The 24,988-nt window shown below is 38.9% G+C and overlaps 1 protein-coding gene across 7 annotated transcripts in view; it reads left to right on the forward strand.

The window, feature by feature from the left end:
- Positions 1-24,988, forward strand: part of NPHP4 (nephrocystin 4) — a 187,610-nt gene that overhangs the window by 145,666 nt on the left and 16,956 nt on the right. For 5 of the 7 annotated variants that reach the window (XM_056795926.1, XM_056795927.1, XM_007492081.3 and 2 more), the window contains 6 exons: positions 8,578-8,789; positions 11,336-11,562; positions 11,868-12,054; positions 13,083-13,169; positions 22,721-22,877; positions 24,611-24,699. In XM_056795926.1, the coding sequence (XP_056651904.1) occupies positions 8,578-8,789; positions 11,336-11,562; positions 11,868-12,054; positions 13,083-13,169; positions 22,721-22,877; positions 24,611-24,699 (959 nt within the window). The remainder of the gene's footprint in view (positions 1-8,577; positions 8,790-11,335; positions 11,563-11,867; positions 12,055-13,082; positions 13,170-22,720; positions 22,878-24,610; positions 24,700-24,988) is intronic. The other 2 variants (XM_056795929.1, XM_056795930.1) reach the window with 2 other exon arrangements.

The raw sequence follows: 24,988 nt of genomic DNA on the forward strand, positions 1-24,988 counted from the left end.
GTGGAAACAGGCTGATGGCGAATTAGAGGCTGGCATTCCACAGTGAGGTTTTCATGACTCATAGTATAGAACATCCATTGAGTGCCCTGAAGGGTAATTTTAGGGTAGGCCACAGATGATTTATTTTATTCTCTATTTAAATATTTTCTAGAAATATCCTGTTTGTGTAATGTGGTACATTTCATAGACTGACCTTATTAGTAGAGCATCATTTTCGCTGATCTCTTAAGCCTTGAGCACTGTAAAGGGATGAGTTAAGTACACCATACTGTCCTTTTTAAATATAGTTTATAACTCATTCTACCTCCATAACGCCTTACTCTTCATTTGTGGAACTGACCCAGAGTTCTTGAAACTCTGCTATCAGAGAGCAGGCTCTGTCAGGTTCTTCCATATTGGAAAGACTCCAAGGTCCATTTTAGCAATAGATGCAATGGCATCTATGGGAACTGAATCATATCAATATTCATTTCAGTGCTATAAATAAAATGAGAAGACAAAATGAGATTGTAGCTAAATGGAAGGATGACCTTAAGCTTCTCCTTGGAGAAGAACATAAAAGAGTTTTTCATCATGTGTCAAAGGGCAACAAAGAAACATCATTATATATGATATTTAGTCATGGCATGGGCTGTTTAAATGATAAATATTTGAAAAAAGCCTGCCAGGAATTTTTTTATGTAGTAATATCTGTTTCAGAGGTGAAATTCTAAGAATTTAATAAGACCTTCAAAATTAAATCAACATATACTTTTTTTACCAGGTTCTTGAATGTAAAGATGGAAGGGTGAGGGGGTAGTGAAAAATATGTTGGAAAACATGTTCAAGTATAAGAAACTAAAGATGCTACAGATTTGTAGATGATAGAGAAGCCTTCTGCCTTTATAGCATGAATGTTTTATTTAAGATACACTCAAGAAATGCTAGGAAATGGCAAACATTGAACAATGTTCCCCAAAATGAGATTAGTCACATATATAGTACAGTTGGGAAACCATTGGTTACTTGTGTGCTACCTATTTTAGCAATGCACAATGTCCATTGACTTATTAGAGCATCGATCAAAATCAATACCAAATAATGAGAAGATATGATGTGTAATTGAGCCAATGCCAATCTGACTTATTTAAAACAAACAGTTGGTGCTGAAAAATGAGAAGCAAATAAAAGAATAGACATCAGTATAGAGTCATTATTTCCTAAGGAAGCTTAACTCATATAAATTAATTGCCATGATAAAAAGAGGAAACAAACCTAAAAATCACACCTGCCAAAATACTACTGGGCAGAATTATGTGGCAGCCAAGAACAGTGCTGGTTTAGAATATAAATTCACTTGTAACATAATAAAAGATAGCAGAAAGTTATGAGTAGTATTGCCTCTGTAAAAATTAAATTAGTATCTAGTAGCAAAAATTATTATATTTATGAAGTTTATTAAGGATTATAAGAAATCAAGGAATAAAGAAATTACAAAATAAAAAACCACGTGCCTAGGGCTGATTAGCCCATTCAAAGCTTACTTACTACATCATTGCAATGTAAGAGCAGAGAGCGTGGGAGGCATTACTGCCAGTTAAATACTAATTGTGATCTTGCCCAGTTGGAGACTCAGGTGAGATTATAGGGAACTCTGGGAAATACCAAGGACTTCTAGGTATTGAAGTCTAGGGTTCAAATCTCCATTTTTACACCTCAAAGGAGTGAAAAGCAGGGAAGGGAGAAAAAAAATTATTGAAATCTTTACAAGAGGACCAAAGAAGCCACAACTTCCTGAGAGCTAGAAGAGGTTCATAGGCAGATGAAAATTTAAAAGATATCTATAGCAAAATCTCTCCTATATCAGTGATGGAGAAGAGCCCACACATGAACTCTGACATCTAGCCAATGCTGTATTTGAAACACAAGGAATTAGAGATGGCGCTCACAAAAATGGGAAGAGTAGATGGACTAAAATGAGAGAGGATCCATGCTCAAGACAACACAGTCTTGAGGCTCATAAGATAACTGAGAGAGGAGGAAAATTTTAAAGTATGCCTTATTTTTATGGGAAAAAGGCAAGAAAGCATTAATAACTAATGACCTATAAGTTTAATTTCCCATCTTTATAATTCTTGATGGGAATAATCTGTGCATTTAGAGGGCATACTTGATAAAGATGAGAAGGATAAAGACAGGCTTTCATTAATTCTATTCTTCATTCAGCAAGATCAGATCTTTAAAGACTGAAAGGCAGAGGGGGCAGGAAGAGAAGAGAAGGTGAGGAAGGGACAGGGAGAGGGAAAGAGAAGGAAAGATGGAGGAAGGGAGAAAAAGAAAGGGAGGGTGGGAGGAATAGAGGTAGGGAAGTAGAGAGATCAAGAGAAGAAGGGAGGAGAATGAGAGAAAGCATTTATTTACTTAAAAAAACAAACCTTACCTTCATCTTAGAATCAATACTAAGTACTGGTTCCAAAGCCGAAGAGCAGTAAGGGCTAGGCCATGAGGGTTAAGTGACTTGCCCAGGGTCACACAGCTAGAAAGTATCTGAAGCCAAATTTGAACCCAGAACCTTCCATCTCTAGTTCTGACTTTCTATCTATTGAGCTACCTAGCTGTCCTAAGAAAGTGTTTATTAATAGCTTACTCTATGTCAGATACTCTGCTATGTGCTATATGTAAAAGCAAAAAGATAGTCATTCTCAGAGTCAAGAACCTTATATGCTAATGGAGGAAAATAACACATAAAAGAGAGATGAAAGGGGAAGCAGGGTCAGGGTGTGGTGCGGTAGCAGAGTAGTAGAGAGGGTAGTTAGGAGTGAGCTTGGCTGGTATGGGTACTTCAGATGGAAGAATACAAAATGCTGTAATTTTTGTTTTATAGACAAATCACAATATGTTTGTTTGAGAAGAGCAAAGCATTTCCTTAAAGGCTCACCCTATACTGATCTCTCTTTTATGCATATGAAATCATTAGATTCTTTTATTTGACCCTCAAGTCATTTATATCATAAACTATCTATCTATCTATCTATCTATCTATCTATCTATCTATCTATCTATCTATCTATCTATCTATCTATCTATGTTTGCCAAAGGCATCAGATACTGTCATGGCGAATTTCAGCTAAGTTCAAGAAGAAAAATTCCTTCTAGATGGTGATTTCCTTTAGGTGCTTCTGTTTGCATATGGCATGGTGCTGATTGTATCAATTCCTAGAACAGTGTAAAATCTCTATATGAGATTTTTAATCACTTTGTGAAGAATTTGACCTAACTATCCACATAGAAAACCCCATATGGAAGAAGAACACCTATAGTGCAGACCACAGAGATGGTTCATCAGTGCATATGTCTATGTCTGTACATGTCTATATTTATACACATACGCATCAATATATATGTACACACATACATCAGTATAGATATATATGTATATTTATATGTATGCACACAGAGAAAAAAGCATATATACTGAAAAAAGTATAGAGAGGTATATGTGTGTGTGGTTTTGTTTTTTGAGATTTTTTGCAGTTGCATGAAGATAATTCACTGAACCCAGTAATTAAATAGAAGGGTAGATTGGATTGTATTAAGGAAATTGCATAGTGCTTTTTCTTTATAAACACTCAAAACCACCTTTTATGTTTCTAAAATGTAACTTTATTTTACTTTAATATGCCGATACATAGGACGTAACATTTTATAGGACTTTTTGAAACTATTGTCAGTGATTAGTGGCCTGAACTTCCTATGTAACACTCATCCTCCATGACCCTTTCATATGCCCAAATCTGCATTGCGAAGATTAGACAGACTTGCCGATTTCGGTTTTTCTCCTTATTCTGGCATATGAAGATGCGATGTCCCCTTTCCCTTGCTACAAAGCAGGACTTGTATTCTGGCAGTTGAGTACCATTTCTGTGTGGTGGGACAGAGAAGACCAGAGCTAGAGGCAGGAATGTGAGAGGACTTTTTTGGATTATGAGAGTCACCAGCTAAGCCAGTAGCAGCTGGGTGGGGTGGGAGTAGGGGTGGGCTCTTGTTGCAGAAAGACAGTGGTCTCCAGGACTTACGTATGGAAATAGAAGGCATGTTTCAGTTTGTGTTCCCTATCCTTGAAATGCTAGACTTGTTTCCATTTCCTCTAATACTAAGAAATTCTTCCAAAAATGAATGTGTAAGAAGATCATATGAAAGTTGTTAGCTGAAAGGAAAACTGAAAAATAAGGTGGGAATAAGGTGTAGGGGGAACGAGCTACGTGGAACACTTGAGGTACAATTATCTCCACTTCTGTGTCTTTCACTGGAATAAAAAACAGTCTCTTGTAGAAGTTCATATTTTAAAAATTTGTTATTAGCTTTAGTCCTCTTACATAAGTGTTTAAAAGTTTTTTCATCTTATAAGAAATGAAGCCATTTGTTCATTTCTATCACAATGACCTTGGACAGGAAGATCAGGACCAACAGAAACCAAGGAATAGAATTTTCCCAAAGCTGTGCTGTACCAAGACTCTCAGTGGTTGATGTCTATGGCCACAGATGAGTTCTCTTTGCTCTAGGAAATCTGAGAGGAGTTGTAAAGAATGGACATACTGACATAATGAAAAGTGAAATGACTAGAAACAAGAGAACACTATATACAGCTACAGATTTAATATTTGAAGAATAATTTGTGAATGTTCACCTCCAGAGAATGAATGGAGAAGTGGAAACATGAAAGACATAATCTATGCCCTCTCTAGGGTGAGGAGGGGAGAGAGGAGTGAATAAAAAAGTAATTAATTAAAATAAAAGAATGGCGATGCATATAAATGATCACACACACACAGACACACACATACACACACACACCCACACCCATCCATCCATCCCACCCCCTGAGGTTTAGTTCTCTGCACTTTCTGTTTTCCTGCTCTATATAGTATCCAGAATGGGAAATGGATTCTAAGCAGCTGCATGATCAGAATACTTTCTTTTTATGCTTCTTTGTGCAGTGTATCAGATTCTGTGATCTGAATCCCTCATTAGACTGTGAGCTCCTCAAGGGCAAGGACTGTTTATTGCCTTTCTTTGAATCCCTAACACTTAACACAATATCTGGTATGTTTGTCATTGTTCAGTTGTGCCTACTCTACATGACCCTGTGAACTTTAATGCCTGCGATTTTCTTGGTAGTGATACTATAGTGGATTGCCATTTCCTTTTCCAGTGTGTCCCCAGTTTACAGATGAGAAACCAAGGCAAACAGGGTTAAACAACTTGTCCAGGGTCACTATAAATATCTGAGACTGGATTTGAATTCAGATCTTTTTGACTAAGCCCAGGGCTCTATCCACTAAATCATCTAGCTGCCCAGTTGCTCTACAGTAGGCACTTACTAAATGTTTATTGACTGATTCCTTAACCATTTCAGCCAGTATATAGGTTAGCTCTGGGTTACTAAGGGAGGATCTCATAGTTAAATACAGAAAAGTTCAAAACTAGCAGCAGGTGAATTGTCCATGTAGATTATGTCTCATTCTTACTAATGTCAAACATACGCTGACAAATAAATATCCACTGGGAGTTGTCTGTTGCTTCAGTCATCACAGCAGGTTCCTTGAGAAGATTCTGCTCTCTGGATTCATTGCATTGGCATAGAACATTTGCCCATTGGCATTTAAGTGCCATTTCTGTGTGGTAGGACAGTGAAGACCAGAGCTAGGGGTAGGAGTATGAGATCTTTTTCCTCATTGTCTTTGGTTTGATGTATTGTCTTGTTGACGACATTGATTTTTTTGGTTTGATGCTGAGAATGTCCTGTGTCCCCCGATTGTATTCTGTAGCTATGCAGAGTAGTTGTAGTGTTTCTCATTGGAGGGCTTGGTGCCCTGCTCAGTTACTTAGTGGGTATTGTCATCCTCGCAGCAGTATTCCAAGGAAAGGGAGAAGCATTAGAGGTGTTATGATTAAAAATCTCTGGAGACTGTATCTTAATTTATAATTATTTATCAAATGATAAAAATCAGGCCAGAGAAAGAGAAAACACCTGCCCTGTGTGCCCAACTGGACACACTTATGATAGCTGGAATGGCACACCTACTCACTTAAAAAAGGGTACAGGCTAGTGTTAAATTTTCACAGAGAAAAGGGGGAGGGAGTGATGTGGGGCAATGCTGATTGGCATCTCGTCCAAGGAATTGATTGATGGCTCAAACTGACTCCATTGCAAGGAAACAAGCTTTATTATATAAGAATATAGTAACAGAGTAGTAAGTAAGGTGAAGTAAGGAGGTATGGTAAGTAAAAGTGAACGAGAGAGAGAGACAGAGACAAAGACAGAGAGAGAGAGGGAGACAGAGAGACAGAGACAGAGAGAGAGAGAGAGACAGAGACAGAGAGAGAGAGAGAGAGAGAGAGAGAGATAGGATTTTCAGGAGTGCTTTTTATCTTGATTAGTCACTAAGGAAGGGGTCATCTGTTTGGGCAGTTGATGCCCCTAGTCTTCAAGGAACTGATGTTACTTTACCCCTGGCCCACTTTGGTCTGTGTGGCTTTCCCCTTGATTCATTTTGTTTGCCCACTCTGGAGAGCAAACCACAGTGCAAATGGAATGCTAATATGTTAAACCCCCTGAGACAACTTTAGGTCAAGTTGTACTCTTTTCTTCACAGTCTCTAAGGAAGGCTTTGATCGTAGAGACTGAACCTTGTTTGAACTTAGTCCTGTGTGACTGGGAAACTGAATCAATCATCTGTACTTGCTTTTCAGAGACCCCAATCAAAGACCTAAGTTATGTCTAAATATTGATGTGAGGAATTTTCTAATAATTCTGATAATTGAAGCAACTCATATACCTTGTGTGAAAGGAAGCCCCATTCTATTCAGTAGTTATGGTTTCCATGTTCTTTTGATTATGTCCAGCTATTGGGCAGGGTTTGTTGCCCCTTTCAGCTTACATCAGGAGAGGATCAGTTTCAAAAATCCATCTTATTTTAATGTTGCTCTAAGGCTATTAGCTATAGAGTACCTTGTTTTCCAAAGAATTAAAGCTATAGTTCACCCAGAGGATAATGGAGAACGTGATGGGCAGGTAATGACCCTGGTAAAGTATTAAGTAAAAAGCATACTAGAGAAATGGCATAAAGGACATCATCAGAGTAATGTATGAACAGGAAAAATAAAAAAAAGTAGACTGACCACATAGTGAACATAAAGAATTACCAGGAAATGTCCATCCCATGAGCTTCACTGGGACCCATGAAGTCTGGTGAGATCTGAAGGAAGCCATATTAAATGGACTTCTTGGGGAGTATGTAAGATTGATATTGGGAGAAGTCATTGATGGATTGCCAATTGCACCTAGGAAAGAATATTCACAGGATCGCTGTTATTGTTCAGTTATTTCAGTTGTGTCCATCTCTATATCAGTTAAGTCTATCCCTATATCAGTTGTGTCCAAATGCCATGTGGCGTTTTCTTGGCAAAGATACTAGGCTGGTTTGCTGTTTCCTTTTTCAGGTGAGTTTATAGATGAGGAAACTGAGGCAAGCAGGGTAAAGTTTGCCCAGGATCACATAGTTAGGAAGTGTCTGAGGCCTGATTTAAACTCAGAAAGATGTGTCTTCCTGACTCCAGGCCCAGCACTCTATCTACTACACTGCCTAGGACAGATTCATTGAGAAGCATCAACGAGCGATCCTTGTAGCATTGTTGATATGGATAGTTTATGTCCATGAGGGCTAAGGATTCAGAAGCTTTCATGTGTTGTCATTGTCAGCAATTCTAAATGACTTGTCTTATAATTCCAAAGTAATAGACCCTGCAGCTTTCCTTGTTTTAGTTGTGAATTCTTTGTTATCCTGATGGTCCTTCCTTACATGGGAAAAAAATTCTCTTCCTTTACTGAGTAAAGTTTACTCATCGCCTATTTTTTCTCTCTCTTTTTAAAAAATGCTTATGTTCTGTATTAGAATCTATACTAAATATCAATTCCAAGGCAGAAGAGTGGTAAGGACTAGACAAATGGGGTTAAGTGATTTGCCTAGAGTCATACAGCTAGAAATTGCCTGAGTTTAGATTTGAACCCAGGACCTCCTGTCTCCAGACCTTAGCCTCTATTCACTAGGTCACCTAGGTGCCCCAAGCCTGTTTTCTCTTGTTCATTTCTCTGTGAACAGTGAGAACAATTATTCATAACCCTCTCTTGTCTATAATTTTGAAATGTGGAGTGATCATCTTTCCAAATAATGTATGACTTCCCTTACCTTCTAGGCACCAGAAAATCTTAAGAGTAGAAGGGCGCAATAGTATTAATCAATACTTAAGAGCATGCATTAGAGTCCTTTATTTGGGGAATGCTACTGGGGGGGGGGGTAGGAGGGACTATAAAAAGGGTTCCTAGAGAGGCAATAACAATGTAGAATATCATATAGTCATGTGACTCAACATTTACAACTTTGACTTGGAGGAGGAAAGGGGAGACATAGTCATAATCTTTGAACAACTTTCATAGCTTCCTTGCCTTGGTTAAATTTATTATGACAGATTGGTGCATACTTAAAGAACATTTACTTCCAAACTAGACTCTGACACTTTCATTTGACAACTCTGCAGCTTTTAAAAATGTGGCTCAAGCCCGGAAACTAGCCGATGTGGACAGTGAACTAGCCTCAGTGCTCTTCATTCGAAAGCAAGAGGGTAGCAAGACCCATCAGCTCACCAGCAAAGAGGCAGATGCCACAAGGAAGCGGAAGCTTGAAAGAATGGCGTCAGTCCGCCAGCAGGAGGCTGAAAATGATCTTGGCCTTAGGACAAAAACCCTCCTGGTGAGATACCTGCTTTTTAATCTCTAAGGCTTTTGTCACACAATGATCTTTTTTGTTGTTCATTTATTTTCTAGTCATGTCTGACTGAAGCCATCTGGGTTTTTTTTGGCAAAGATACCAGAGTAGTTTGCCATTTCTTCTCCAGTTCATTTTACGTAAAAGTAAACTAAAGCAATGCTAAATGACTTGCCCAGGGTCACACAGCTAATGGGTGTTTGAGGCTAGATTTGAAACCAAGTGGTCTTATTGCCTTGTCATTCCTTCATGATGTTACTTGACCTTGTCTGACCAATGCCATTTCTTAGTGGCAGAGTATAAGGCAGTTTGACTTGGGTTCTCACGTGTCAATTTCTGGCTGTAGGAAAAAAATTTCTTGTTGGAAAGGTTATGTGACCATCTGAGATGAAGAGTAGACCATGGAAGGACCTTAAAGAGATCTTATCTGTCTGGTACTCTGAATGTCAGAGTGATGGGTATCTCCTTTCTTCTTAAGGATCTTGTGGGGGACTGAGACCTCACAGCTTTCCTTGTTATAGCTGTGGACTTTTTGTTATCTCAATAGGTGCTTCCTTACATTCAACAAAAACTTCTGCTTAACTTGTAGCCTGGTTTCTCTTGTTCATTCGTCTCTGAAAAAGAACAATTATTCAGCATCCTCCTCATAAAACCCTCTTGTAGGGAATTTTGAGACATGGAGTTATCTTCTTTCCAAATATTGTATGACACCCCTAGCTGGTTTTAATAATTCCTAGGATTATTGATGTAAGGGCTATTAAGGTGAAAAATTAGCCAGTTTCTTTACCATATTTATGGTGGTCTTTTTTCATCCCTTCTAGAACATTAGGTAGATAGGGCAGGAGGAGAAAATAAATTTCAAAATCCCATATTTTTAACATTGATCTTCTTTTTAATGTTGTATATGGCCATGAGCCATGGAATATAATATTCTCAAAAGAATTAAAATTGTGGGTCACTCAGAGGCCACATGGTGGGCAGGCATGGACAGTAAACTCATTGGAATATTGTTCACCCACATGGAGGAATAAGGTCCATTAGCTGCCAGCCACTTCCTTTTTGAAAAGGAATGTTTTTGTTTTAGTTTTGTTCAGTTGGGTCTGGCTCTTTGTGACCCCATTTGGGGTTTCTCTTGGAAAAGATTCTGGAGTTGTTTGCCATTTCCTTCTCCAGCTCATTTTCCAGATGAGGAAACTGAAACCATCAGGGTAAAGGGACTTCCCCAAGGTCACATAGCTAGTAAATAACTAAGGCTACATTGAACTTGGGTTTCCTGATTCCAGGTCCAGTGCTCTATTACTGTTCAATCTACCTACCCCAGAGGAAAGTTAGATGACCTTAGGAGGCATGTTAAAAGACAGTTTATTCTCACTTTTATCCAATCTTTAACATTCTTTCGTCAACTGGAATATGCTGTTACAGACTTTGCATTTGCCTTCACCCTCATATCCTCAGATCCTAGATTTAGAGCTGGGGGAGGCCTCAGAAGGCCATCTTGTCCAATCCTCTCCTTTCCCAGATGAAGAATCTGAGGCAAACACCAGTTAAGTGACTTGTCCAGGATCAACAAAGCCAATTAGGGTTTGAGGCTGTATTTGTACTAAGGTCTCTCTGACTCCAAGTTCAGTGCCCTAGCCAAATGCTTCCTGGTGCCTCTAATACAGAAATAGGGGTAGATTCCAGACTTGTGGTATCATAGAGAACTAACTTCCAATTGAAGAAACTCATTCAGCAGTACAGATCAGCTCCTTATCTGCAAGTTAAGCATCATAGGGAGTCATCCAGGATACTGAGAAGTCAGGGTGTGGCAGAGATGGGATTGGAACCCAGGTTCTCCTAGCTTGGAGGCCAGCTAGCTCTTCATCCATCCTGCCCTTCTCTGGCCCTTCTATTTGAAGAGTTGTTATGTTACGTTCCTCCTGAGGGAAAGAGGGATAGAAATGGATGCAATGTTGAGCATGTTATCTTTTTTTCCCTGCTTGCTATTAAAGGTTTTCTCTGGGATAATAGTTATGCTTCAGAGAGAATGGGAACAGCACCTTTGGGGAGGTAGTATTTGGGCACATTGCTGATCTCAAAGAATTTTGCCAATGCATCTTTATTTTGTCTTTCCTTCTCTCTCTCTCTTTTTTTTCATCTTAATGGTTTCAGATTTTAAATCCTCTGAGGAAATAAGTGGTTACTTGGAGGATATTGACCATGTAGGAAAAGAGGAAATCTAGGAGGCTGTTGGCCCAGTACTGGGGGTGGGGATAGGGGAAAAAAAATCTAGGAATCCATTTCTTTTCTTTTTTTTTAAACCCTTACCTTCCATCTTAGAATCAATATTGTGTATTGTTCCAAGGCAGAAGAATAGTAAGGGGTAGGCAATGAGGGTTAAGTGACTTGCCCAGGGTCACACAGCTAGGAAGCACCTGAGACCAGAATTGAAAACAGCACTTCTTGTCTCTCAGCCTGCCTTTCAGTCCACTGCATCACCTAGCCACCCCCTACAAATCCATTTCCTTCATTCATTATTTTCTTTTCTAAAGGCTCAGCATAATGTCCAAGTCCAACACTCACGAGATCTCCAGATTATTGATATGTATCGAGAACGAACCAAAGTAGAGAATATCACCAATATGCTGAGTCTGGTCATCACCACCCACCACACTATCTATGCCACTCTGGGCACAGCCGAATTCTTTGAGTTTGCTCTAAAGAACCCTCACAACCTGCAGCACACAGTGTCAATTGAGATCGATAATCCAGAGCTCAGGTAAGGGTTGTTGTAACTTTTTTCCTTCTTTTTATTATTGCTCAACTCCATCTTGGTGAGAACAGCCTTGTTTTTCTAAACTGATTCAGTCTCCACAAGGAGCTGTCACTGGTCTGCTTTGTGCAGTTTGCAGGGCAGGTTAGTGATGAAGGGAAGGAATAGCCTTCAAAGAGCGTAACCTCCTATGAAGTGGGTCAAGCATTATCCCCACTCTGAATTCACCAGGTCCTTCGAATAGGGCCCCTGGCAGTCCAGAGTGATAACGTGAATATTCATAGTAACAATGCTATGGACCTCTCTTCTAGTGTCATTCTAGATAGTAGGGAGTGGAGACACTTCAAAGAGGCGGCCAAAGTGTATACACCCCTGGAGGATGACATGTTCCACCTGCATGACAACCACACTCCGCAGCTCTACCTGCGCCCCAAGGAGATGATTCACATCCCTTTTAAATATCAGACCTTCTGCATAGACCACACCGTCATGACGCAGGTAAGAAATCAGCCCTGTTGGATGCAAGGTTCACTCGGTGTTCAAATAGATTGTAGAAAGGTCTGTTTGACTAAGCAATTTTCTGTCTAATTAATGAATCCTTCATTCTTCATAGCACTTTATGTAGCTCTAAAGACAGGCTAGAGAAGTTCTTGAATCCATGGTTTGTTTTGTTTCTTTCTAAGAAATTCACATTTTCCTGTTTTCATTTTTATGAAAAACTAGTCAAATTATTTTTGAGACATTTATCTTCATGTTAGAAAGACTGGTGTGGTGGAAAAATCATGGGTTTGGCAACCAGACTTGTGTTTGAGCTCTGTCATGCCCCTTGTGTGAGTTCCTTTCTCTGTCAAATGAAGGAATTGGAGTATATGATCTGGAATGTTTTTTCAGTTGCTAGAGTCTATGGTGCATCCCTCTTTCGGATTTGGTAGGAGTAGTCTCTCCCAAGGCTCGTCCTTTTACGGTGTTAACCATGCCAGAATTTCTTTAGTTTGTTGGGAAAAGTAACAGACTCTTTCTGTTTCTTTGAAATCTTTGATTTTCCTTTAACCTAACAAGTATTCATTAAGGAGCTACTCAGCAGCTGCAAATTATCCACTGTCATTTATGACAGGTGACAGAAGAGGCCAGGATCTCTGCTTTTAATTCTCACTGAATCTATGTATGTCTCTCTTCTTGCTTATTAAAGCCAAATATATTAAGATTTCCCAACATTTAGTGCTTTCTCAGCTCCACAGCTACTGCAATGGTCTACTCTGTCTTAGATGAAATGATCATTATGTTTCAGTCTTAGAGAGAGAGAGATACACATATTTATATACACACATACAAATACACACATACCCATATATAGCAACATATAATTTAAAAATCTTTAATAATTTTTATTGATCCCTAAGCTCTTTGCTGCTGAATATGAATCAACGTTCCGAATGGCTCCATGGAAGCTGTAAATTGCACAGCTGTTAATTTAGGTTTATAAATTGCTAATATTTTCATTATATATCATTTTGTCTGATTTTTAGCAGTGTCCTGATGAGCATAGATCTGACAAGGACCCAGAAGCCATGTTGCCTTGGAAGTCCAATGACATACCAACCAAGAGCATTAAGGTAAATGGCGGGCATAGGGAATGCGGATTCTAAATAGTCTTCATGCATTCAGTTAATGGAGTCCAGGGAAATGAGGGGCTATATAATTGGATTGAAAAGTCAAGATACCCATGGCTCATCAGAAGTAGAGCTTTTATTGTCACAGAATGTACAATGATCCATTTCTACTATTCATTTTCTCATTCTCTTTGCATCTTCCTGTGTTGGTGTCAGCACATCAAACACACGACATTCATTTGTGTTGTTTTATGGTGTCTTTGGAGAGCTGAGCTCATCACCAGCAGGCCAGCCACTTAGTGATAAATTCTTTGACCATGGCAAACTAAAAAACACAAAATAGCCTTTAAGTGTGTGCAACCCACTACCTCTTCTGTGAGGACGTGATGGAATGGGAGAAAGAGAGTGCTAAGAATCAGACAGTTTTCACACCACCCTCTGTAACTACTAATTAATTTAAGCCTTTACACTTCCATTTTAGAATCAATACTGTATATTGGTTCCGAAGCAGAAGAGCAGTAAGGGCTAGGCATTGGTGGTTGAGTGACTTGCCCAGAGTCACACAACTAGGAAGTGTCTGAGGTCAAATTTGAATTGTAACCACTAATTTAAATGTTGATATTCTAAAGAGGGGTCTGGACCAGACTTGGTAATGGGGATGTTGTACTATACCAATCTTGATGTTCTAGATATGTCAGACCAAAAAAAGGAAGAGGCATCCCAGGAGCAGGAAAGCTCATATGTTTTCCTGGGATACACAAGTGAGCCTCTTCTGATTTAGCTTTATCATTTGTCCAAAGGAAACAAAAAACATTATTTCACACATGGCTTAGTCATCTCATATCATGCCGTTTCATTTTCGTTGGCAAAAAAACAATCTGATGATAATGGTGGCTGATGTACCAAAATTTGTTCTAGAGAATAAGGAAATGTAAAAATTCTGTGATACCCTTGAAATTAAATCAACATGCCTTTGAATGCTCAGGGACTTCCATACAAAGGGAAGCATAGAGGAAGATGATGAAAATGTTGGAAAACATAGCTCCAAAATAAGAAACAGAAGAAGCCAGAGGTTGGTAGACTACAGACAATTTATTCACATACTTTATGAATACTTTGAGAGTCCCCAGACACTGTGAGCACCAAATGATGTCTCAAAATTGAAACTGATTACAAGGATATATTGTGGAACTCATTTTTGAATTAGCTATTGGTGTACAGTCAGATCAATGACTTGTTATCTCAAAAATAAAATGAAATGAGAAGGAATGAAAATAAGAAGAATATATGATGTGCAATTGAGGTGGCTTCAAACTGACCTGTTTAAATGAGATGTTGAAACAAAAAAAATAGAAAGCTTCACAAAAAATAGATATTGACACAGATTATCACCCTTTCCCAAGGGAGTTTAACTGATATAAATTAATTCCTCCAATGAACGCTAAAATCATTTCAGCTGGTAAACATTTAACTCCTTACTGAACAAAGAGATTTGGTAACTAAGGACAATATTGTTTAAGAATAAAAACTGGCTAGTAAAAGCTTATAGCAGAGGATGGTAAAAAATTACCAGCCCATATCACTTCTAAAACAGTGAAAAGCAGAAGAGGGAAAAACAGATTTACTGAAAGTTTGGGGAGAGACCAATTAAGTCAGATAATACTGAGAGCATTTAGTCAATTAATTCAGTCAATCAATTAATAAACCTTTTAAGTATCTCTTGTGTTCCAGACACTGTGCTAAATGCTAGAGATACAAAAACAAAAAATAAATAAAAAATTAATAAGAAAAAAGAAAAACAATCTGCCCTCAAGGAGCTTACAAATCTAATGGTAGAAGATAACGTACAAAAGGTCAAAGGAAGTCCAAAAGTAGGTTGGGGGTGGGGAAAGAGTGGGGAGAACTGGGGAAAGTACTTGACATGAAGCATGGTAGAAACGTCAGAGAAGTACCGAAGAAGGACAGACAGGTAAGAAATGAAGAAATGCTCTGATATGAGCTTCCTCAAGAGGAGATTTTAGTGTTCATGCCTCCATCTTCTAATCAGAGGGACAGAGAGTAGTGATGAGGTGGAGTTTCAAGGCTGATAATTTCTTAGATGCAACTTGAGGATAGCAGAAATAAAAATTGTAGAAGACCTGTTGGAAGTTTTATGAAAAACTCTTTTCTCCTGCACCAATAGTGAGCCCCTCACATTTAGATTCTAACAATATTGCCTCAGATATACTGTTTGAAGAAGCAGATATAAAGAGCCTCCTAAATGACAAATGTAATCTTACCATACAAAGATAGGAAGAGCAAATGGTCCAGAACAAATATTTTAGCAGAGATCCATGTTGGAAGTAACATGGTTTTGAGGGCATTGATTCTTAAGATAACCAAAAGTCAAGAGGATAACAAATATTTGGAGAATATCATGGACCTTATTAATGCCAGAGAAATGTGAATCAGGAAATATCAGTAACCCACATGCATACTTAAAATCATACCTCTAAAATCTCAATGAGAATAATCTATATGCAATTATAATGGCTGTATTTGGCTTTGAAAAAGAGATGAGAAAACACACCTTCCTTCTTTGCAGATTTAGGGAACTATTGGTGTGGAAACATCACAATGTATTGTCAAACTCTGATGGGAAAGGTGGAACATTTATGCTGAAATTTTTATTTTGCTCTCTTAAACAATTCTTTGTCATAAAGGTTAGATCTCTGGGAAGGAAAAAGGGAAAGCATATATTTAGAAGTGAAGGTATCTCTTGTGAAAAAACAAGATATCAACTGAAGTTTTTTGAAAGGACCAATTGGCACACTCATTAAGGGCTTCCTTCATGAAAATGTGAGAAGGCATCAGGCAGACTGACACGGACTGTGATCTAAAGCAAATACACCTATTCACACATACATATGTGTATATATACCTGCACATGTGTATAAATATTTGCCTAAGGTGCTCAATGTTATGGGAAATGTCTTCTGTATAGTTCAAACAGAAGATTACTTATCCATGGCATGGATCACATTGTACTAGTGTCATCAAGCTCCAGAATAATGCAAAAGTTCCTCAGAACAATCCATAGCCATTTGAAAGAGACTGATTTAGCCATCTACAGTGGAAAACAAAGTGGATGAAATAAGCTGCTCAGATTACACCAGGCAGAGCCATTGTAAGAAACAGTAAAGTACCATTACTGAAGAGGAGAAGATTAGATTGGGAATTTTATAAATTGAACTGAATTTATATTGATTACAAGTTGTTCAATGCTACAAAAGCTCATCTGCTTTAACATGCAAATTCTTCTGATGTCTCATTTGTAAATGATGGAACACTATTGACTTAGAAGGAATGTAATTGCAGGTGACCAAGAGAACTATAGAAAAGCATGTCAGGCTTTAGCATATTCCCCATAAAAATGACATAAAAAGCCTCATCCTATCAAGATTGAGAGCTGTCATGTTGCTAGAGTGATAAATAGCAGGTGAAGACTTGAGCGATACATTACTGTATTTGAAGTAGTAAAAGAACTGGAAAAAGACCTCTAGCAGGTTGAGTGGACTTCTTTGGGGAAGTTACAGAAAAACCTAGAGAGGAGACGCGTAGGAGAGAAAGGCATGGAGAGCTTGTTGTCTGGACTAGTGGAGAAAGGACTCATGGCTCTGAGATCACAGATCCCCTGAAGCATCCAAAAACTCCTAGAGAGGATGCATCCTGGGTATCTGCCAGACACATCATTTTGCAACTTGCTTCCTTGAAGGCTCTTGAAGCCAGCTGTTCTCTAGAAATGATATATCCCAGAGTTCTGGGTATTCAAGTCAGGCATCCCTGAAGTCCATTGCTACTGTCCTTGAACAATTTTGTCATAGCACGAAGGCCATTTAAAACATATTTAAACTTGTTATGCAAAAACTCTTTCCACAGTGCTCCTGAATCTTGTAGGATTAATATGTTTTCTCTGTGCATTATCTCTTTTGGACAGTAAGACTTAAATCCTTAATTGCTATCTCAAAGGAGAAATAGTGTTTGTAAGGAGGTCTTGTTTCACAGTCCTGCTGGCATGATACCCTAAGGAGAAACTTGGTCCTCTGATGTTTTTAATGGGAATTTCTGAAGTGTATTTTTTTTTTTTATCGGTAAGTGCCCTTTGCAATAGTCCTGGAAAAACACAAAGCCCTTGATTTGTGAAGACATCCTCCCCCTCAGCACTCTGAACACAAGTATAAGATAGAAATGAGATGCAGGCATCCATCAAGACTCAGCTGGCTAAGCTTAGCGTCTTTCTCGGGCTTTAATTTCAGCTGGGTGAAAAGTGAGGTCTGCCTATGGCCCAGGTCAGAGTAGCTGTTTCCCCCTCTGCAGAGCTTGCCTGTAATGAGAGTTTAATTTATGAAAGCCCCTCTGGGGTAGGAGTTCTTTTTATCCTTTGCTTTGGACCCTAACTCTCCACTGCTACCTCTAGCTGGCCTGGGAGTGAGCCAAGATTCTTGAAGGGGATTCTCGGGGGTTGCAAGGTCTGGCAGGTCCTTCCAAAATGCAAAGGGCCCTGGCACCAGCCTCCCTACTGTCAGGATCAGCCTAGCTCAAGGCAGAAGCACAGAATACACTTTGGGCCCATAGATACTCTCAAAAATGAGATGTGGTTCATAAAGGAGATGCCATCTGTGACACACAAATTTAGAGACTTCTCCATCCCAAATATTCATATGGACCATTTGTGCCTGACCTGTGGCTGAGCCTTCCAAGCTCACATTGGTCTAGTCAGCCACAGATGGGCACACTGTACATTGACCTATATATTGTACAACATGCTGCCATTTTGGTCCTCTTCGGGGACAAAGGACAATAACAACAACACACATTCTCATACTTATCATCTGTAAAAGTACAGGTAGGAGTGTGCCCATGGAACTTTGGAGTATAGAAACTTAGATAGACATATGGCCTTGTCAGCTAGAGAATGAAAGCCCTCTCAGAGGGCAAAACACAACTCTTTCATGCCAGCTATACTGTGTGACACTTACGCACATCCCCCGAAAGCCACCCAACACACCAAAGCCCTTCCTTCTGAAATCGTCGCACTCTGGCTGCCCACCTGTCTGTCATCCTTCACTCTTGCCATGGAATCCAACTATCTTCTCTTACTGAAGGAGACTTAAAGTCCTATTAAAGTATGAAGGAAATATTGAATTATACAGATTATGCTGAGTAGCTCAAAGATTTTTTGAAAACCATTTTCTGACCTGTAAAAATGTTCGCTGACCCTTCTGATGCTTAACCATGACCATAGCAGTATTAGGTCGATGGAGCCCAGAAGCTCATTTCCAGTTTCTCCCAAAGCAAAATGAATTATCTCAGCTACTTAGTATTATAGAAACCTCAACTTCACTGAGTTTTTTGAAAACCTTTTAGTTAATGAGTTTTCTATAGAACATAACTGAAGAGCTCAACTTAAGGGAAAATTCTCTAGTAATTTAAGGTAGACAATATTGAATAGGCTCTCTTCAGAAGAGTGTAGCACAATGGGTAGAGATTTAGGTTTGGAGTCATGAAATTTGAGTTTAGATTCTGCCTCTGATACTAGTTGACTGTGTGGCCCTGCATAAGTCAGACTACCTCTTAGGGACTCAGTTTGCTCATCTGTAAAATGGTGACAATCCTGACTGTAGTAACTACCTCATGAGATAGTTCTGAGGTTCCAACAAGATAGAGTTATAGTTATAAGGTATTAATGTACTTTAATAACTTAGGATGCACAAAGGCACTTGGAACCTCCTGAACATACTGGATATCTCCTTCATTGGAATGTAAGTCCATAGTGAATAGGGATTATTTCATTCTAGGCATTTTATATCACCAGCACTTAGCGCCGGGCTGGCATATAGTAGGTGTTCAATCAATACCTGTCAATTAATTGATTGATTGACCCCTTTATATCAAGTAATGGCTAGAAGGCTAGTGCAGGAGATGTTCTTTGAAGGAATTCCTAATTAGGTACAGATTGGCTCAGGTGATCTAAGAGGTCCTCTCAATTTTCTGGTTACAAGATATGGTTTTTATTAAGACTTCTGAAGATTCCCAGACAAGGCTATATCAGGTGACTAGGAACAACTTTTCTTATGGGAAAGGACAAATTTTGAGAGGATATATTTGTAGTAGAAAGGGTGTTGGACTGGGGACCAAGAGTCCCAAGTTCAAATTCTGGCTCTCTCATTTATTGTCAGAGATTGATGTGTCTTTATCTTTTTGCATTACAATAATTTGGTGTGGTGCTTGGCACACAAATGCTAATTAATTAGTTAATTACTTGTGTGACCTTGGGTAAGTTCCTTAAGCTTTCTAAATTTCATTTTCTTATCGATAAGATGAGGGTACTGGATTCAGTGATTTCTAAGATCCCTTCCAACTCTAAATCTATAATATTATGTTCAAATCCTTGGTAATGCTTATTTTTAAGGAAGTCAATGATCTTTCCATTTTCCAAGAATTCTCTCTTTGTCTCAGTCTTCAAGTGGGAATACTTCTGTTGTCATAGATTCAGTCATAGAATTTGAGAGAGAAAGTGACCTAGATAACCATCAAGCCTAACCCAGACTTGTTTATCTAAACTTCTGAATCCTATGATGCTTGAGCTGATCACCTGAGTTCCAATCCCTTTCCTTACCTCTTTCTTTAGTTCCTGTGACTTTTTTGTTTCCTAGTTGTCTCTCTGGCCCTTGATCTTACTTAAACCTTCCCCATGGTCCCATACCTCTTAGGTATGCTTTCCCTTCTTGCCCCCTGTTCTCCAAGATTCCTAAATCCTCATAGACAGATGGTAAGTCTATCCACAAAAGCCTTCAACCTAGACAATCCTGGAGCTTCCCTTTGGGATCACCTCTCCCTTAGATCTCACTCTCCCTTTCTTTTCCAGAGTGGGGTCCATATCAGAGATTTTCAGAGCTGGAAGCATTTTGGGAGGCTATGGTAGTTCAACCTGAACTAAGACCACTTTCAGCCATATCATTAACAGGTAGCATTTAAATTCCACTTAAAGATCTCTGAAGAGAGGGAACCTGTGAGCCTCTGCCTGTTTCCTTGTAGCTTCTACCCATTGCCCTAGCTTGACTCTGAGCCAAACAAAACAAATCTAATTCATGTATCTTCTTCGTTAAGATATTAGAAGTTTGCTATCATGTCTCTCCTAAGCTTTCTTTTCTCCAGGCTACTTATCCTTCAACTGATTCTCATATGGCCTGAAATCAAGGCTCTTTAACATTCTGACACCTTTCTTTGGACACTTTCTAGCCAAACCTTTTTTCTGAACAGGGCAGAAGGACTGCCATCTCCTAATCCTGGTCCCTTCATCCTTCTTCTTTGCCCTCTCCCGTTTCCTCTTCCTTTCCTTCTCCTTCCCACTCTCTTTTTCTCTCTCATTGCATGATATTAGTAGGATTGATACCTATAGCATTCATCCACATCACACAATCAGCATACATGTATTAAGCATTTAGTATGTGCCCATTGCCATGCCAGGTGCCAGTGGTATAAAGATAAAAGTAAAAATGTCCCTGCTTAGTGGCTGAGCAAGTTGTGACATTATGTGATGGTTATGGAATACTATTGTGCTATAAGAAATGATGGACAGGATGATTTCAGAAAAAAGTTGGAAAAGACCTACATGAACTGATGCAAAGTGAAGTGGGCTCAACCAGAAGAATATTGTACACAGTGACAGCAATTTTTTTTGATGAACAACTGTGAATGGCCCAGTTATCCTCAGCAATGCAGTGATCCAAGACAATCCCAGAGACTCATGGTGAAAAATGCCCTCTACCTCCAGAGAAGAACTTATGAAATCTGAATACAGACTGAAACATATTATAATTAATTTTGTTTCTTCCTTTTTTATTTGAAATCTCTTCTACAAGATGATTAATGTAGAAAAGTGTTTTACCTGATTACATGTATAAAATCTGTAAAATTGCTTACCCACTCAGGGAGAGGAGGGGGAAAAGAGGGAGAGTCAGAAGAAGGGAGAGAATTTGGAACTCCAAACTTAAAGAAAATAAATGCTAAAAATTGTCCTTACATGTAATAGTAGAAAAAACAAAATATTTTTTAAAGTCCCTGCTCTCAAAAACCACACAGTGTATTTGTTTGTCAGAGAGATGAGGGTACATCCCTTTCCTGTTATCTTATGAAAGCTCCCAAAGTTTTGTAGAACTCTTAAGTAACGTGCCAGGTACCCATTCTATCTCATCCTGTCAGGAAGTATATTTCTTTGATAGAATGAAGCTTGGTAGTGTTAATTAAGTGTGACAGATTTATAGCAGAGTTCTTAACCTGGGGTTATGAATTTTTTTTATAATGATTTCAGTAGAATTGGTTTCTCTTGTAATTCTCTCTGTATTTTATGCATTTAAAAACATTATTCAGAGAAGTGGTCCATAGACTTTTCTAGACTTCCAGAAAAAGTTAAGAAGTCCTAATTTCAAGCCAGAAGGCATTTTAGAGATTGAGAAGTCAAACTCTTTCATTTTAGACAGGAGGCCCCATGAGGTTAAGTGTTTTGCCTGGGTAACCCATGGAGTTAGTGACAAAACTGGGGGGAGGGTTTGGGGTAGGAGTGGGGATGGGGTTCAAGCTCAGTTCTTGACTCCATATCCACATCCCCATTTCTGCCATTTTCTTTAGGTGCTACCATATCATAGAGCTGAAGTTATGTCCTTTTGCTAATTATGCTATCAACAGGCATTTATTGAATTCCTACTATGTGCCATGTACTGTATGTATCATGTAGTGGGGTTAGAAAAGACAAAAATGAAACAGTCTCTGCCCTCAAGGAGCTTTCCTTAAGGAGCATTCCTTCATCCCAGGTTCCTATAAATAGTGAATAAATGACTGACTAGTCATAATGACCTTTCAGAAAGACTTGTCAGTAGCCTAATATTGTAGTACCCACCAGGGAAAACTACTGCAATGCCTTTATGTCAGGACCAAAGATGTTTATTTTTCCATTATTTAAGGAAAGCATCTTATTTGATCATTCATAATTAATGGAAATAAAATAAAAATCCATAATTGGTGGGAAGGACTTTTTCATTGGTTAAGAGGTTTTGCTTCTTCTCTTGGGCACACTGTTCACTTTTTTGACCCCCAAGCAACTCAGTTAATCATCCATTAAATAACAATAGTAATACCTACTCCTTCTTGCTTCCTAGAAGTGACATGGGGGTAACAGAGGCTCTGAGATCAGGCACTAAGTACTGGGCTTGGATTGAGGAACCCCTGGATTGGAATCCAGTTTCATACACCTAAGAGCTTGACAAATTCTATAAACTTTCTGAGCCTTGGTTTTCTCATGTATAAAGTAGAGATTGCAACACCCATAGCAGCAGCCTATATCAAATGGGATAATGTTTGTAAAGTGCTTGGCAGTTCTCAGAATGCTACCAAAATGTGAGCTGTGATGATGATGGGTTCCTCCAACAAAGATGCTCTACGTGATGGGAAGCATCAACAAAAATCTGTGATCTTGTTCTTTTGTAATACTGAGTGGTGCTCTCTTCATGTTCCAGGTATCATTTAGTGCGAGTGGTGGCAAACCTATCGCTATTCTGTGTGTGAATGTGGAATATCAACCCCATGTGGTTGATCAAACATTTCGGTTTTATCATCCGGAGCTCTCCTTCCTGAAGAAATCCATACGGTTACCTCCTTGGCACACCCTGCCAGGTAAGCCTTCCCTGAAGCATCCCAGGCAATCATTTTCAGTCTTAGATTTTCCGTTGGCTACAAGTGGTGAAGTCCATCTGAATGACCTAATTTTATGGGTCATAATTCGCTTCCTTATCCACCAATTTTCACATAAAACTTTAATTATAGATAACTCATGATATCATGGCTTCACTTTCATTTCTTCCACTTGTATCTTGTAATGTTGTTTTGTTATTTTCTGTCATGTCCATTTTTTTTTTGACCATATTTGGAGTTTTCTTGGAAAAGATATTGGAGTAGTTTGCCATTTCCTTCTTCAGCTCATTTTATAGATGAGGAAACTGAGGGAAACAACATTAAGTGACTGGCCCAGGGTCATACAGTTAGGAAGTATCTGACACCAGATTCAAATTCAGAAAGATGAGCACCCAATGCTCTGTGTCACCCAGCTGCCCCTTGTCTTTTCTACCTGCTTGTAATTTTCTTTGCCAGCCCAAAATGAAGTAGGATTTTTGCTTCTATATTTCCAACACTTTTGATTTGGTCATTTTGGGTACCTCCTCTGCTGGCACAAATAGCTAATACTCTGTGACTTCAGAGATGGTCTTCAAGAGTTGCTTTGGCTGAGAAATTCATTACCCTGCAGCCAACTTGACAATCTTGGAGATCTCCTTTGAATTTGATTGGGTCATTTGTCAGTAAACAGACCCTTTGAAATACTTTCATTCTGACAAAATCTTTCTGAATTGGCATAGTACAGGATGCCCTCCATAACGCCAGAGATCTTTCCAACAAAAATCAAGCAGTCTACACTTGATGAGTGTAATCACTGTATCTAAAGCAGGCCTCTTTGGACTCCTGTCCCCAGCAGTCAGAAAAGTACCATCGAGTGTTTCCTCAACCTTGGAATCCCCAAATTCCTTAGAATGTAAGCTCCTTGAAGACGAAGCCTTTCTCAATCTTATAATTATATTTCTATCACCTAACATTGGGTCTGGTACACAGTAAGTGCTTAATAAATGCTGCTTCATCTTAAATTATTTTCAAAACAGAGAATCCCAGCAGACTTGTCAGGCACAGTGATTGTTTATTCTTGCATTTACATGCTGCTTCTTAAGTTTGTTTTTTATCTTTACAATGCCCCTCTATTGAATCCTTAAGGAAGACCATAAAAGAACCCAGCAACTTAGGACTAAAATGCCAATATACACATGACATACCAATTTATTAATACTACTAACAAAATTTATGTATTGCTTTGAGGTTTATAAAGTGCTTTAAAGATATTCCCATAATCCTGTGAAGCAGGTATCATTATTATCCCCATTTTATGTGTGAAGAAACCAAGGCTGAAAAGTGTGGTGACTTGCCTAGGGTAAAAGAGCAAGTGTCTAGGTTAGCATTTGAATTCAGGTACTGACACCAAGTTTGAGATAATATCCACTGTGCCATTTAGCCTTGCTATTATATATGTTTAGTAAAACAATGATCTCATGCCTGATAGGTATCTGAAACCCTCCAATTGGCCAGAGAAACTAATGCTACAGTTTTGCTTCTTCCAAGATTTTGCCCATTTCCGGCTTAAGTGTTTGAATTAAAAAAAGGTGGTACGAATTTTCCATATTTCCAAGTTTTGTGTGCAAGATTCCCTGAGACATTAAAAGTGCATTTTCACTTGGGTAGGGGCCTGGAGAAGTTTTTGTCTATTGAGAGGAAAGGTATCAATCTCTGAATCTTTTCCACTTTCCCAGGTGCCCCTATAGGAGGAATTCCTGGAGAGGAGCCCCAAATCTATGTTCGATGCAGTGACCCAAATGTTATTTGTGAAACCAAAAAAATGGTAGGTGTCTGCAAAGTGGCAGATCTGGAGTCCAAGGAGCACACCACCATTTTGTTTTTCCTAGATACCCATGAGTTTAACTCTACCTCTCTCAGGCTTTCACTTCAGTAATAGATTACTCAATATTCTACTTGCTGCCTGATCAGCTGGTAACCCCTTCATTTTAGATTAAGCTGGTTGCTTTCTGGAGGGTTATTTTGCAGCCCTTGTGAGAGTTTCTATGTCTGAGTTTTATTACCCTTGATAGCCGATGGGTTCCCTGATCAGCTCTTGGAATTTAAACAAAAAC

The sequence above is a fragment of the Monodelphis domestica genome, chromosome 4 (genome assembly GCF_027887165.1).
Source record: "Monodelphis domestica isolate mMonDom1 chromosome 4, mMonDom1.pri, whole genome shotgun sequence".
In the NCBI taxonomy this organism is placed as follows: domain Eukaryota; kingdom Metazoa; phylum Chordata; class Mammalia; order Didelphimorphia; family Didelphidae; genus Monodelphis; species Monodelphis domestica.